Source organism: Neolamprologus brichardi, chromosome 15 (genome assembly GCF_056152115.1).
Source record: "Neolamprologus brichardi isolate AB-2024 chromosome 15, ASM5615211v1, whole genome shotgun sequence".
NCBI classification, from domain to species: Eukaryota; Metazoa; Chordata; class Actinopteri; order Cichliformes; family Cichlidae; genus Neolamprologus; species Neolamprologus brichardi.
Window position 1 is genome coordinate 8,437,387 of NC_142118.1, and position 14,171 is coordinate 8,451,557.

At 41.2% G+C, this 14,171-nt stretch overlaps 1 protein-coding gene across 5 annotated transcripts in view; it reads left to right on the forward strand.

The window, feature by feature from the left end:
* Window positions 1-14,171, forward strand: part of eya4 (EYA transcriptional coactivator and phosphatase 4) — a 51,977-nt gene that overhangs the window by 10,492 nt on the left and 27,314 nt on the right. For 4 of the 5 annotated variants that reach the window (XM_006797177.3, XM_006797176.3, XM_035910525.2 and 1 more), the window contains exon 3: window positions 13,046-13,095. In XM_006797177.3, the coding sequence (XP_006797240.2) occupies window positions 13,046-13,095 (50 nt within the window). Of the gene's footprint in view, window positions 1-9,384; window positions 9,762-13,045; window positions 13,096-14,171 lie in introns of those variants that run through there. The other variant, XM_035910526.2, reaches the window with a different exon arrangement.

The following is a 14,171-nucleotide window of genomic DNA, read 5'->3' on the forward strand; positions in this document are numbered from 1 at the left end:
TTCTCTGCACTGAAAGTCTCTCCTTGTGTCCCTTTTTTTTTTTTTTTTAAGGATATCTACCTTATGTTGTACCTCTCGCATGCATGCACACTGTGATGTCATGAGCAGCATTATTTAACAGGCAGCTGGGAGGCCATTCATCATTTAATTAAAAGCGTCTGAAAGGGATCTGAGGCCTAATGAGATTAGCTTTAATTATTGATGCCGCTGCTGCTGCTGCCCCACACACACACCACCTCCAGTGATGACCACCACGGATATTTAGACCGTCTAGTCTTTCAGCCTTAACACAAGTAGTTGCATGCACATTTTTTTTTTGCTTTTCGGTTTTTTTCTTCCCTACCTGATGTCTTCCCAGACGCACGCACATCCCATTGATTTTTGTTTCCCTTTGGGATGTCAAGGTGCTTTGGGGGGGGGGCGGTATATTTGAGGGGGGAGGGGGCTACGGTATGAAGACCAAACAGGGGGTGCGGTAGCTGTGGTCAGGTTGGCGATGGGGGTGTTGCTTGAGGCTGGTGTTGAGTTTCTTTAGGTCTCGCACACCAGCAGAGAACTCGCTGCTTTATTTCTTTCCCTTTAGTTTCATCGCATTCATACATATCGGTGGATTTATTTTGGATCCATTCTGTTAAGTCCTTGGTTTTCATACTGTAGCCTGGGCAGAAGGTAATATTTTGTATGGCTTGTGATAACAACTTACTTCATGTCACACTATGAAACATTAGTATAGAACCAGACCCAGACAGCATTTTCTTCCACTCTGGCTGTAGCTTATCATAGCAGGCCAAACCTTTTTAATGTTAACAAGGATCTGGTGTCGCCTTTATTAATCGTTGAAGAACACTATTAGGTACACCTTGCTAGTGTTAGGTTGGACTACCAAATGTCTTCAGGATGGCCATAATTCCTCATGAAATAGATTCAAAAAGGTGCTGGAAACATTTCTCAGAGATTTATGAGAGCATCAAACAATTGCTGCAGATTTATCAACCTCACATCCATGATGTGATTCTCCTGTTCTTCCACATCCCAAAGGCGCTCTATTGGATTGCGATCCGGTGACTGTGGAGGCCATTTGAGGGCAGTGAACTCAATGTCATGTTCAAGAAATGAATTTGAAATTCTTTGAACTTTGTGCTGTGGTGTGTTATCCTGCTGCAAGTAGCCATGAGAAGATGGGTACACTGTAGTTATAAAGAGAGCAAAAAATAACAGTCAGCTAAAATATCAGCTAGGCTGTGATCATGCTCAGTTGGTACTAGAAGGCTCACAAGTGTGCTAAGAAAATATCCCCCACACTATTACACCAGCACCACCCTGAACTTCTGGTACAAGACAGGATGGATCCATGCTTTCACACTGTGTACCCCAAATTCTGAGCCTAACATCCGAACGTTGCAGCAGAAAATGAGATTCATCAGACCGGGCAAAGTTATTCTAATCTTCAGTTGTTCAATTTTCATGAGCCAGTGTGAAAAGTGGGCTCCGTTTCCTGTTCTTTGCTGTCAGGAGTGGGGTTTTTTATTACTGTAGCCTATCTGCTTTATCTTGTTGTCCATTCAGATGTTTTTATGCATGGTTGGAATGACTAGTTAAGTTCCAAGGCATTCTCCTCTGACCTCTGGCATCAACAAGACATTTTCACCTGAACATCTGTAGCTCACTGGATATTTTCTCTTTATTGGGCCATTCTCAGTAAAGCCTCGGGATGGTTGTCCCGGTTCGACCAAGTCTAGATGACTTGGGCCGCAATCACATGTTGTTCAGATAATAAAAACTCTGAAGACCTCTGCCCTTTAAAAACCTCTTTCTATTTTCTGTTTAAAATGTAATTTATAATTAAAATTCAATCTATCTGTCCAAGGTCATGACGCGAGAGAAAGGGTCACCAGTATGTTTAAATAGAACACCATTAAAAAAATGAAAAAGTGGAATATTGGCTAGGTAAAATGGTTCCAAGTTAGGCAGATTGCTTGATCAAGGCTTTTAGAACAGCTTATAACACCACGGTCCAGAAAAGTCTTCTCACTTACTGTGAAAACTCATATTCCTTCTCTTTCACCTCAAGGCTTTTACATTCATATCACACTTCCCAGGAGTTTCATATATTCTAGTCATAATTTTTACGACTGCATCATGGGGTCTAAACCAGCGATTTATGGGGATAAAGCTAATGCAGGTGGAGAAAAGATGACAAAAGAAAAATAATTGCGTGAAAATTACTTATATTACCTTACATGCAGGGAAATTTGCAAATTAGTTTGCCATTGTGCTGAATTTTCTTTTAATAAAATTTAACATTGGTCCTTTAAACAGCATACTAAATCGCAATGCAGCCGGATATGGGAGTCACTTAATGATGCATACTTAATATTGTCATTTAGATCAATTAAGGGTCACTGATTAATCATTGTGTCTGAAAAAGGTTAACCGACAGTCGATTAAATAGCATTTTAAATTATACTGATCCTTCCAGTTCATTGTCCACTTATCTGACCTACTGTCAGACTTTCAAGAACTTCATATTAAGGTGTTTGTTCTGGAGTGTGGTTCTATACCACTAAGTAGTTGAGTGATGTGCTCAGTATGTGTGTGTGTGTCCGTGCACGCAGTCAGCCATGGAGTGGTTTAAGTTTCTCCCAGTTGTTTTTTTAATCACTCTCATCAGATTAGCTGAGCTGGGCCAGTTGAGGCCAAACGCACTATTAACAACCCAGAACCAGTGTACACACACACACACGCACACACACATCCATCACTGACTTTTCATTTGTCTCCACTGAGTAAAGCTGCATTAAATCGTGTCTGTGATCCGTCACTCCCTGAGACAATGAGGAGCCAATTTAAATAGGCGATATGAAGACCACCAGCACGGTGAGCAGCATGGAGACTGGTCTGTTCCCCTCTGTAGCTCTTCCTCCCCCAAACACGTGGATTTACTACCGCAGTTCGACTGAATAAAAACAAACGCTTGGGACTTCAAGATTAGTAAGATGCACTAATGATATCTGCGGTTTTGCTTAAACATAAACGCCCAGAATTTATACTGTGATAAGACTTAAATGGAAAAAGAAAAACAGTTTTATTGTAAAAGTGCAACTTTTATCAGCGAGCCGCATGGAACAAAAACTAGATCCACGAGGCGGGCGATAGTCATTGATTCCTTGTAGGCATCCCACTTAGCCTTTAGTGGCTCATTCTGACCTTTGTCAGCAAGCTTGTTAGAAAGGAGAAATAAAAAAAACTTGTTTTTTATGTATTTTTATATTAAAAAAAGTCTCAGTTTACCTTTAGAGAAGCTGATAACAGAACAGCTTAGAACACAGTATTGTGCAACATTTTGCTGGCTTCATTTATATTTGTATTTAACTGTTTATATTTTTAAATGTCTTTAATTGATTAGCATAACGTAGCTACTGCTTGTTGTAACAATAACTATTTATTTGGTGAAATCTTTCACTGCGGTTAGTTATGCTGTCCAACTTCATCATATTAGTACAAATATATTCCCCTGGCATGGTTTGCTAAAGACATCGCAAGTCACTCGGTGTTGTGAGTTAGGCTCTCTTTCTATGTAGTTAAAGTTGTGAACAACACCAGGCTGGCAAATTTATGTAAGCATGGCCAGGTGAAGCGAAGTATACCTGGCTAGAAAGACATGGAGGGAGAGAGAGTGAGAGGGGTTTTCGGAGAGTACCTATTTCACCCAAACACCTCCTCCTTCTCCCTGCTCCACAAACTGTTCTCTCCTTTCACTCCCTCACTTTTTTCCCCCTCCTTTATAGCTTCCTACTACACCTGAAAAAGGGGCATTTTTGGAGGCATAAAGAGAGGGATAGATTTACACCTCCCCAGGCTTGGGGAACTGTGGGGTGTAGGAGGAGGGAGGGCTGGAGGGTGGAGGCTCGGCACAATGTATTTTACATGAAAGGAAGGGGATAGAGTTACCATCCCGATAACCACTCATACAAACGTGGAGAGCAGAGAGCTTTGAGCAGGGGACAGGTAAACGGGTGACTCTGTGTGTGTGCATATGCGTGCACGAGGGGAAAATGCAGAGTATAGATCGAGATGGAGCTTGTGTTTGTGTGGCGAGTAACATTCTTCATGAATGTTTTGTGGTCGACACACCAGCCGATGGCGCAGGCAGGGATGGTTGGGTGATCGTGTTGCACAGGTGTATGCGTGCATGCCCGTGTTTGTGCGCGTGTGCAGCGACTGTCCCTCTGTGTCCCATTAACTACACAACTAAAGACTGCACAGCTACGTTCTTTTTCTGATCCTGATGTTTTTTTAGCCTTTTTTAAATGCAATTTAATTATAGGATTTATTTAATACAGAAAAACATTTAGTGTCCATTTACATTTACAGTTTTCAAGTTTTAGGATTATCATCAGTAACTATTTAGAGCAGTTGTGACTATTTTTTTTTTTCACCCTTTTTAGAATTTTATCCAAATCAGATAATCAATCATATGAAAAAGAAGAAGAAAAAACTAACATAATTAAGCTGGTCACCCCTCTGTAATAGATTCCTTGGGTCTGACTCTTTCAGGTTAAAAAGAGGGTGTTTTTATTTAGTTTTTTCTCCATTGTTGCTAGGCGCTCACTCACAGCCAGTGTTGGGGAGTAACGGAATACATGTACCGCCGTTACGTATTTAAAATACAAAATATGAGTAACTGTATTCCGTTACAGTTACCGTTTAAAAAGGTGGTATTTAGAATACAGTTACTTTGTTGAAATAAATGGATTACACGGCGGTACTTCCCTGTTTCATATTGTGGCGGGTCAGGACTGTTTGGGTTTTGTTTGACAGCTACGTTCTGTTGTTCCAGGCGGCAGCGTTACGGTTGCCATGGTTACAGGGTGACGCCCTCTCTCTGCGTGTTTCCTGGGTGAGAGAGCGCCTGTTGTTGTTGTGCTAAGCTAATAGGCAGAATGCTACAGGTATAGCTCTAAAGAATGTAGCATCATAGGCAGTGTAGTCCGTGCTGCAGGGAGAATGGACTGCCATACCCGTTATGTGTCTGTGAGCGAGGGAGGGAGAAAAAGGAAAAGTACGAGCTGTCATCGAGCAAAAACGGGAGCTGGAAGCATGTAAATATAATAATAACCACTGCAGCCAAGAAGAGAGCCTGACGAGCCCAGTTGTAAGTAAGCTATTAAGACTCGACTGTACACCGTGTTCGTGTTTTCCTCCAAAAACAATAAGTTCCTTTGGAGCAGCCTTTCAACGCCTCTCTCTGTCTCACAAGCAAAGTTGACCCAGACAACAAAGTAAAGCTAGTTTTCGGCTATGAGCCCGACACAGAACCCACCGTATTAGCCAGAGGTCCCTTTACTACGGTTTGGAGCCGCGGACCTTCAGTAACAGTAATAAATCACAGCAATAGTACATTCATGTAGTTGTAAACAGCATGATAATATATTAAGTAATCAAAGTATTCAGATTACGTTACTCTCATTGAGTAACGTAACGGAATACGTTACAGAATACATTTTGGGGCATGTATTCTGTATTCTGTAATGGAATACATTTTAAAAGTAACCTTCCCAACACTGCTCACAGCACCACCTGGATCATTGTGTTTTTAACTAAAATGTCCTGTAAGGGCTGTTTTAAAGTAGTGGTACTTTAGTACTTTAAAAGGATGTGCTAAGGATAAATAGAATGTGAATACCTTTAACACCACTAAAGTTAGCTTACTAAACCTAGCCAAACACTGGCCTTAGCTGGGAATTCTGGTGCAATATTGTGTCTTGAAATGAGGTTTTTGGAGATCTGGAATGTTAATGCTTTTGTCTGGAAAGCATTTTAGTGCAACTTCTGTTGATTTAAATGTGCCATATGAATAAAACACATTTGATCTGACTTGACTTGATCTTCTTGTCTAACTTTAACTGAGGAAGTGAATGAACGTATGCTTAGGCCAGATTTAATAAATCAATTCTAAATTTGTTAGATCAACATCAAAGTGCTCAGAAGTGGATTTTTAAAGTGTGATGATGGAGCTAAAAAAATATAAGTAAATCATGAAAACAGCTAGATAAAAAGGGAGCAGGGTCTGTCTTAGTCAGCCCTGCTGTCGAAGGTGAAGAGATAAACTGCTGTTGTTCCACTTGAAGAACACAGTTATTCTCAAGGGCCTCTTTAAAGTGAATGAGCCACCTCCAACAGGCCCTTTGAAAACACTCCTAAAGTCAACAAAAACCAAAAGTAAGTGCAGCTATTTGACTGTATTAATATAATGCCCTCTTCCTCTGCTCAGTTTACTGCTCAGATGTGCCCATGCCCCACTCCTGTTTTTTTTTTTTCTTTTTGTATGTGTGTGTGTGTGTGTGTGTGTGTGCAAGTGCATTTCATCAGGCGTGTTTTGGGACGCCTCCCCTGCTCCCTTCTCCACTTGCTGTGAAAATATTTCATCGGGGATGTTTTTGGACGACCCCCCGCCCCCCGATCGGGTCTAGCCTTGCTAATAATAAAGTGCTTGAGTTGTCAAGCGCTTCGGCAACACCCTAATCTGTTCTGACAGCCAGTCCTCCACATTCACTCTCAAACGTCCAGTACACACACACGCGAACGCACGTCGGCATCCACATATAACACACTTTCAACAGACATTCGCCATGATCTGTGCACACAGGTCCTCCAGACAGTCTATCAATCACGGAGTTTATTGGGGCTGGGGATAAATGCTTTGGGACGGGGCCGCATGCTGTCACTATGGTGAGCGAGCTAAAGGTGGCTGGAGCACAGTTGGAGACAGTGGCTCTGTTCCAGATTGGTCTCCAGGCCTGTATAGATTTGTTGCTGCTCCCTTAGCTATTTTCTATTGCCGTCTACGCACACAGCAACATTCAAAATGTTCTGAATGTTGTTGAAGGATCATTCATGCCAATTAAAACTTTTGTTGTGTTATAATCGTATCTAGCCACCATTTGCAACTATTAACAGTCAATTCATTCTTGATCGGTCTATTTAAAGTGGCATCACCAGCATAAAAAGCCTACACATCATGTTTTACATCTCATATTTTCCAGAATTTTAAGTGCTTTGACATTGAAACCCATCCACACACATATTGAAACAGCAAAAAATGCAATAACTAAAACTAAAATGTTAATACTAACTTTAGAAATGTGATGCTTTGTGTGCATAAATCTAAAAGAGACAAGATCCACTGGTTTCCCCAGCAATATGCAACAATATGAGGTCTAAAATGTGAACAGGAGGAGTTTTGTTGTGTCTAAATTCATAAATTTTTTTCACAAGGCACCTTCATGTAATATAAAGTTCTTTTCTTCCCCTCTGGGTTAAACAGGACTAAAATTGGGCCACGTCTCTCCAAAATGTGCTGAGGGAGTCAGATGCCAAGAGTTTGCTTCATGAAATATTTTTCTCCTCAAGTGCTTTTGTGTTAAATGTGTTTTTGTTGTTTTTTTTTTTAGGTCCTTTCAGCTTTAAAACTCAGATTTTTTTTTTCTTCAAATCATGGGGAAAAAAGTAATGATCTCTATTTTTTCCCATTTTAACCATAGCAGTATAAACAGAATAGCATTAGTCTTGTGTTTACTGGGAAATCGCGAAAAACATGTATCTCAAAACTATACGCATGATCCTGTGCTGATAAAGCCAGTTTTGTAATGTGGGCAATCCGATCCCAGTATTGGTTCTATGGTGACGTTTAGGTAAAGAAGTGAGTGTCAGAAATTTGCAGTGGCCTAGATTAGGCGCATGTATGAGTGTGAAATCATTCACTTTTGTTTGCTTAACTCCTAGTGAGTGTGCAAATGTGTGTTTGAGTCTGTCTCCAGGGGTTAAAGTGGGATTTGGCATGTTGAGGAACCCTAAGATTGGTTGTAGAGGCACCGTATGGGTAAAAGAATCACTTGTGAAGCTGTGATCAGCTGACCCAAGCTGCTACCCTGATTTATGGCTCTCTGTGGGTTCTACAAAATATAAGCAAATGTTTCATGAGCCATGGCTGATTTTCCAGTCCGCAAAGACTGTGAAGCTAATATAAAAGGTAGAATTGAGTGAGTAAATCTAATCAGCATCTTTACCTTAAATATAAACAGATTTTTGCTACCTTTTGATGTAACCTAACACTGATCTTGAATGCCGTGTCTCCTGTGTACCCGTCCAGCATATAGTGTATCACTGTGAACTTCACCATAATAGCACAAGCCAACCTGTTTAGCCTGCTCTACAATGCTTTGTTGAGCATTCCGTACCTCCTGTCCTCTTTCTTACATTTTTCTCTATTTTGTGACAAACATATTCCCGTTTGTGTACTTGCTGATATTTGTTCAGAGGCTCACAAAGATGCATCTTAATTTATCTCCCAAGTAAAGACAAAAAAAAGTTACTGCTCATAGCTGCATTCAGTACCGCTAGCTAGTTGAGGAGCAGTTTATATCTACACCTTGAACGCATCACACGGATGAGAGGAAAGGATGTGTGGAGGGTTTAAGTGGGCTGTGGGATGTCTTTATTTTCTTGTTACTGAGCAAGTATCTCCATGAAACATTAACTTGTTTGACGGTAACACGTCTTAAGATGCCTTTTGGAGTTAATTGCTTGTTAGTTGACAGTGCCGGAACGCCGGTCCAGATCATTCCGAGCCCACTTTGACCCCTGTTGTTGTGAAAGGGTGCCATCTTCAGACAGAGGAAACTGGCCGCTTGTCTGTCTGTGTGTGAGTGTGATTTGATATTACACTCAGTCCATTGCACTAGCTCTGTTAGACTTCACATATGAGACAGATGTGCAGACGTGTGTTTCCAGTTAACACAGATTGAAAGTATGCGTGTGCGCGTGTGCTCAGGTGCACATGTGAGTCAGTGGGTGAGATGGGGGAGGGTGTGTGGGGGTAGTGGTGTGTGTGTAGGGGGGTCTCCTGCATGGTGTGAAGTTTATGGTCTGGCCTGTACTTTCTACTGCACAGCAAGATATTGACACTGCGTCCACACCATTTCAGCTTCATGGAAGTAATCACGGCAGAGCTGCCATCAGCAGGATTTATATACGTGGAAGTCTTTGATTTTAGGAAACATCCTAAAAACGTGTGTACAGCTCGGATGTTTCCTAACTTAGTTACTTCTGTTTTTCATTTAAATTCTCTTCCTTTTATGTTTTCATTCACAATCGAGTTAGGGAATTACGTTTAACGGTGCCTATGTTAGGATTGGACCCACACATAAAAACAATGACATCTGTTACATTTAAAAAGTTCTTTGGGTTTAAACGTAAGCTTGAGTGAGCCTGTAATGAGTGACAGCTGAGAGAGGGAGGGAGAGAGGAGGAGGAGGAGGAAGAGGAGAAGAGAAAAAGAGGGGGTGGAGGCAAAGGAGGAGGGAAATGGGACGAGTGAAATGTTCCCCATTACTGGAGTCGAGAAGACAGAAGCTGAGCATGGATTGACCTTAGAGACAGAGAGGAAGAGAAAACGCTTGGTTTTTGTGCGGTCGTCATTTTCTAGCCCCTAGATATTTCTTCTGAGTGAAAGGGAGCGTCACAAAAGGAAGCAGGAAAAAAGTCGTCATTTGCTCCCTTAAAGCAGAAACTAGATAAACGTAACACCTGGAGTGCAAAGTGAGGAGAGGCAGGTAGACAGAGACGAGCGCTTAGTGTGTTTTCCGATAGTGTGTGAGAGACCAGCGAGCCTGCCTGGGAAGGGGAAGTTGGTGGATCGTACAGCTCTGTAATGCTTTGTGGAAGTAAAGGACTGCTAACGGACCCGATTACACCCTGAGGTAAGAAAAGGATCTCTCGGTCTGTATGGACGTGAGTGCGTTCCACGCTCAGAGTAATGCTAGTTATTTTTATTCAAGCAACTGAGATATTTTCTATATTCTTACGTATTTTGCTCATTTGTGAACAAATGTAAGTTGGACATCATTTGACACAGCACTCGGAGAATTTTTAAAGGTATGGCGACAGCAGTGTTACTGGATTAACATTTGTTTTACTTAAATAAGACACGCTTTTACCGTAATTCTGTGTAAATACGTTTTTCTTTGTGCTTTTAATACAAGGCGTGTTTTATTTTTCATAGGACTGTTTTCACATATACTGTAAAATATTCCACTTGTTTTTTTAAATGTTAATGTAGAAAATGTAACCTCATCTGTATTGTCCAGTTTTTAAAAAAGTTTAAAAAAAATTTACAATTTTGATCAAAGTAGGATAGCGACAGAAATTAAAAAAAAAAACTTTAAAAAAAATTGTGAACCATAAAATCTTATTTGTAGACAAATGTAGAAATTGTGTTTTTTAAAACCATCAAATATTAAGTCTGTGTGTAACTCACTTATTGCTGATGTGCTGGATTATGTGTTGTTCTTCATTCTCCATCCTTGTTTTGTCTTCCTGCACTGAGCTTCCATAATGTATCAAAGAAAATAACAAAAAACTCGTTCGAGCACCATTTTTATGAACACTTTTGGATTCTGTGGTGAACTTTTCTTTTTAGAAGAACAAGAGAAGGAAACACAACTCTGACTAGACCAAGGGCAGCTTCTGCTTATTTCTGACTCTCACATACGCGTTAGTGCTTCTTAAGGCCAAAGAAGGCCTCACGTTATTATTACATCCATTAGATTGAACAAACATCATTAGTTACACAAACACAGCAGTGTATAAGTCCCTTTAATAAATCATTGTTATTAGTGCTAATTACCTGTAGCACTTGTATTTTTCCCGTAGGGAGTGCTCGGGCTGCCTAGGTAGTGTTCTAGACCGGTCACCTGGCCAACCAGGTCAAAGGTCACCTTTTTAAATGGCTCAAGTGACACAATTGGGGTCTTCGAGCATAGTGGCCACCAAAGAGTGGACTCAGAGGTGTGTCGTTTCAGTATTAGAAATGAAAATTGGTGCGTTGTACTACAAAATAAAGGAAGAATAGCATAGACTATCTAAATGCGGGGCTTAGTCATCATTTATTTGTAGCTTTTTTTAATGTGCTGCAAGTTGACATCAATAATGTAGTTTAATAATATAGTCGATGAAAATGGTTAAAGTCTGTATTGATCAAAGCCAAAACAAGTGGAACAAATGAAAACTGGATGAAACAGGAAAAATAATGCTTTTGATTGTTTTATTATGTTAAAAAGAAATCGCGATGTGATTAGATCAGTAAGTTAGTGGAGTAAAATCAATGTGTGGAATTTGTTTAAATGTGAAACTAGTTGTCCTCGATCCGACTGAAAAAGATAAAAGTGGCGAGATGTTAAGAGAGGTGAGAGCCTCTAGACCGCGCTCGACGCGGAGGGAAAGCGTGCGCGGGGATAAAGCACGACGATAAAAGCTTTTCAGGATCAAAGCCCGCGTGTGCTTTCACAGATCATGCCGGGACAGAAACAGCCCGGCTTGTGTATTTTCAAGTGTGTGTGTGTGTGTATACGCACGAGAGCTGTGTGTACACCTGCGTGCTGTATGTAGCCCTATGTGTACGTTACATGTGCATTGCAGTTTCTCACGGCCATGGCGCTGATGTCGTGAGTGACAGCCTTGTTAAATTTCACTAAAGCATGAAACGTGACATGAAAGTGGCTTGTGTGTGTGACTTAGTGTGTGTGTGTGTGTGTGCGCGTGTGTAAAGTGATCCATACTAGGGCACCGGCTAACCTTTGAACCCCGTCTTAAACAGCTAAGTGCTGCTTCTTATTCACTCACAGCAGGACCCTCTAATCAGAACCATAACAGCACAGTGTGTTCTACACACACACACACACACACACACACACACACACACACACACACACACACACACACACACACACACACATAAATATTGAAATGTCTACATACCTGCAGTTCAGAGTCTGCTTAGCCATGCACTTTCTCTGTATACTTACCTGTGATTGCGATAATGTGCAAATGACTGCTTGAATGTGGTGCGGGTGTGCGTCTGTATGTGCATTTCCATGTACGGGTGTGTGTCTTTGGCACCCCACACGTGCCCTACACCTCAACAGTGTGTTGACACAGTGATTATAGGGCAGCTGGTACACATTGGCCCTGGCTCCGCCCTGCATTTACTGTTCTAATTAGTTCCTGTTGCAAATAAGACAGAGGAATTTTAATAGAGAACCACTGGTCTGCAGTCTAGCTGCACATACCCTCACACACAGCCTGCCTGTGAGCACAGGGAGAAAGTTTGCGGCTGAAGAGTGTTTTCTTGATTCTTTTTTTCTTCCCTACATCAGTGAAGAAGTAAAAAGTTCCAGCACACTAACTGACATGGCCAAATGTCCCCCCCCCCACCCACACAAAAAAGTTAAGGCTTGTTTTAGTGTCTGTGGTGACCTGTTTAACGGCGAAGACTAAACCCCGTGCTTTGACCTAACATGACCCCGCCGTGACCTTTCAACTCTTTAAGGGTTGAAAATGAGGCTTGAGAGTGAGCTGGAGTGAGGTCACGGGTGAACAAGGGGAAATTAATATCTGTCACTTAGATGCCCGTTAGTACTTCTGTCACAGTGGCGGCTACAGCTACTGACACCACGTCCCGATTTATTTCTTTTTAAACATTTAACATTTGAAAATGAGAAAACAAGTCACATTTAATGTGATGTAATTTCCCGTTGAGATAACTGATGATGCGATTTGGGTTTTTAATGCCTCCTTGGCAGAATTTTCTCTGTATTTGGTGTTGTTCAAAATGTGATGATTCTAGTATATGAAAAAAAGAGAAAAAGATCTGTGTTCAGCTGCTCACATATTAACACGGCGGGTAGTGGCACATGTTGGAATTGGCAGATTTTTATGCGGGACGCCCTTCCCAAATGCAAGCCCGAAGGGATTTGTGTCTCCTCCCAGGATCGAACTGGCAAACCTTAATTTCTTAGTTAAATGTGTTAGCCCCTTCGGTGTTAATACTAATATAATCTGTCCTGTTTGCAAACTGGTTTATGAGGCCCGTTTATGACACACTAAATGCGTTTTCACATGAACTGTATATGTGTGTGTGTGTGTGTGTGTGTGTGTGTGTGTGTGTGTGTTTAATAACATTTCCTTTCCTCTGTTGTCTCGGCAGGTAAAGAAATCACACACTGAATCTCATGTTCCAGACCCTTCAGACGTCAGGTACGCTCATGTGTCTGTTTGCATAATGTGAGATACAGAATGTGCTTTTTCAGAACTTTGTGTGTGTGTGTGTGTGTGTCTGTGTCTCTGTGTGTGTCCGTCCTAGTTCTTTAGTCATGGTGCAGAGAGGTGAGGTTTCACTGCAGTTGCAAGCAGTGATGAGGTCATCAACACTTCCCCAAGACCTCTGTGTCCTAAAACTGCACACCTACACACACAACACACACGCACTCACAAAGAGGAAAAGATATACTGATTTGATCAAACAAACAATAAAAAGGGAACGTGCTTTACACACAGTCAGTACATCAATTAGTCGAATTAGGAAATCAACTATATGCACTAAAATGCTACACCTCTGAATCTTTGAATTCAGGAAAATCAAGCACCCTTAGTGCAGTCTGTCTGTCTCTGTACTACAATGCCCCCTCCAGTTTGTGGAATTCCTCCCCTCTTGGGGATTCTACGATCAGCTGAAAGCTTTATTATTGAGGCATTAACATCAGCACAAAAACTGTGCGCTGGGAGCTTCATCAGACATCGAGAGTCAAAAATCTTTACAGTGTCAAAAGACTGCTGTAGCATGCTGTATCTAGTTAGCTGTTGATAGCCTGAAGTGCTGGCAAATGTAGACGGTTTTGTTTTTGTTTTTTAATTATCCACTTTAACTACTTATCCTAGTCTGAAATAGCTTAAATTGCAGAAACCAAGTAGCTGCAACCTGACAATTTGGAGATTTGACTTACTGCATGCCAGGATCCTGTAGCTTTGCCATTCTTCTCTTACTGCCTGTTTTCCCCTTTTGTCCCCCTTTGGTAGCTTATTGATGAAGCAGTTTATACTTCTTAACAGCTGCATTGCAGCTTTTTACTACTTTTCTTTTTCTTCTTCTTCTTTTTTTTTGCCTTCAGAAGGAATTGACAAGAAGGCACTTTCTTGCATAAAAAATCCTCTGAAATGGACTTCTGTTTATATACTGCAACTTATTCAGTTAAGAGGGGGGAAAGGAGTAGATAAATCAAAAACAACCAGCTACAGGCCTAAATCTGCTAATTTAACAAAACGCGCCGTGCATC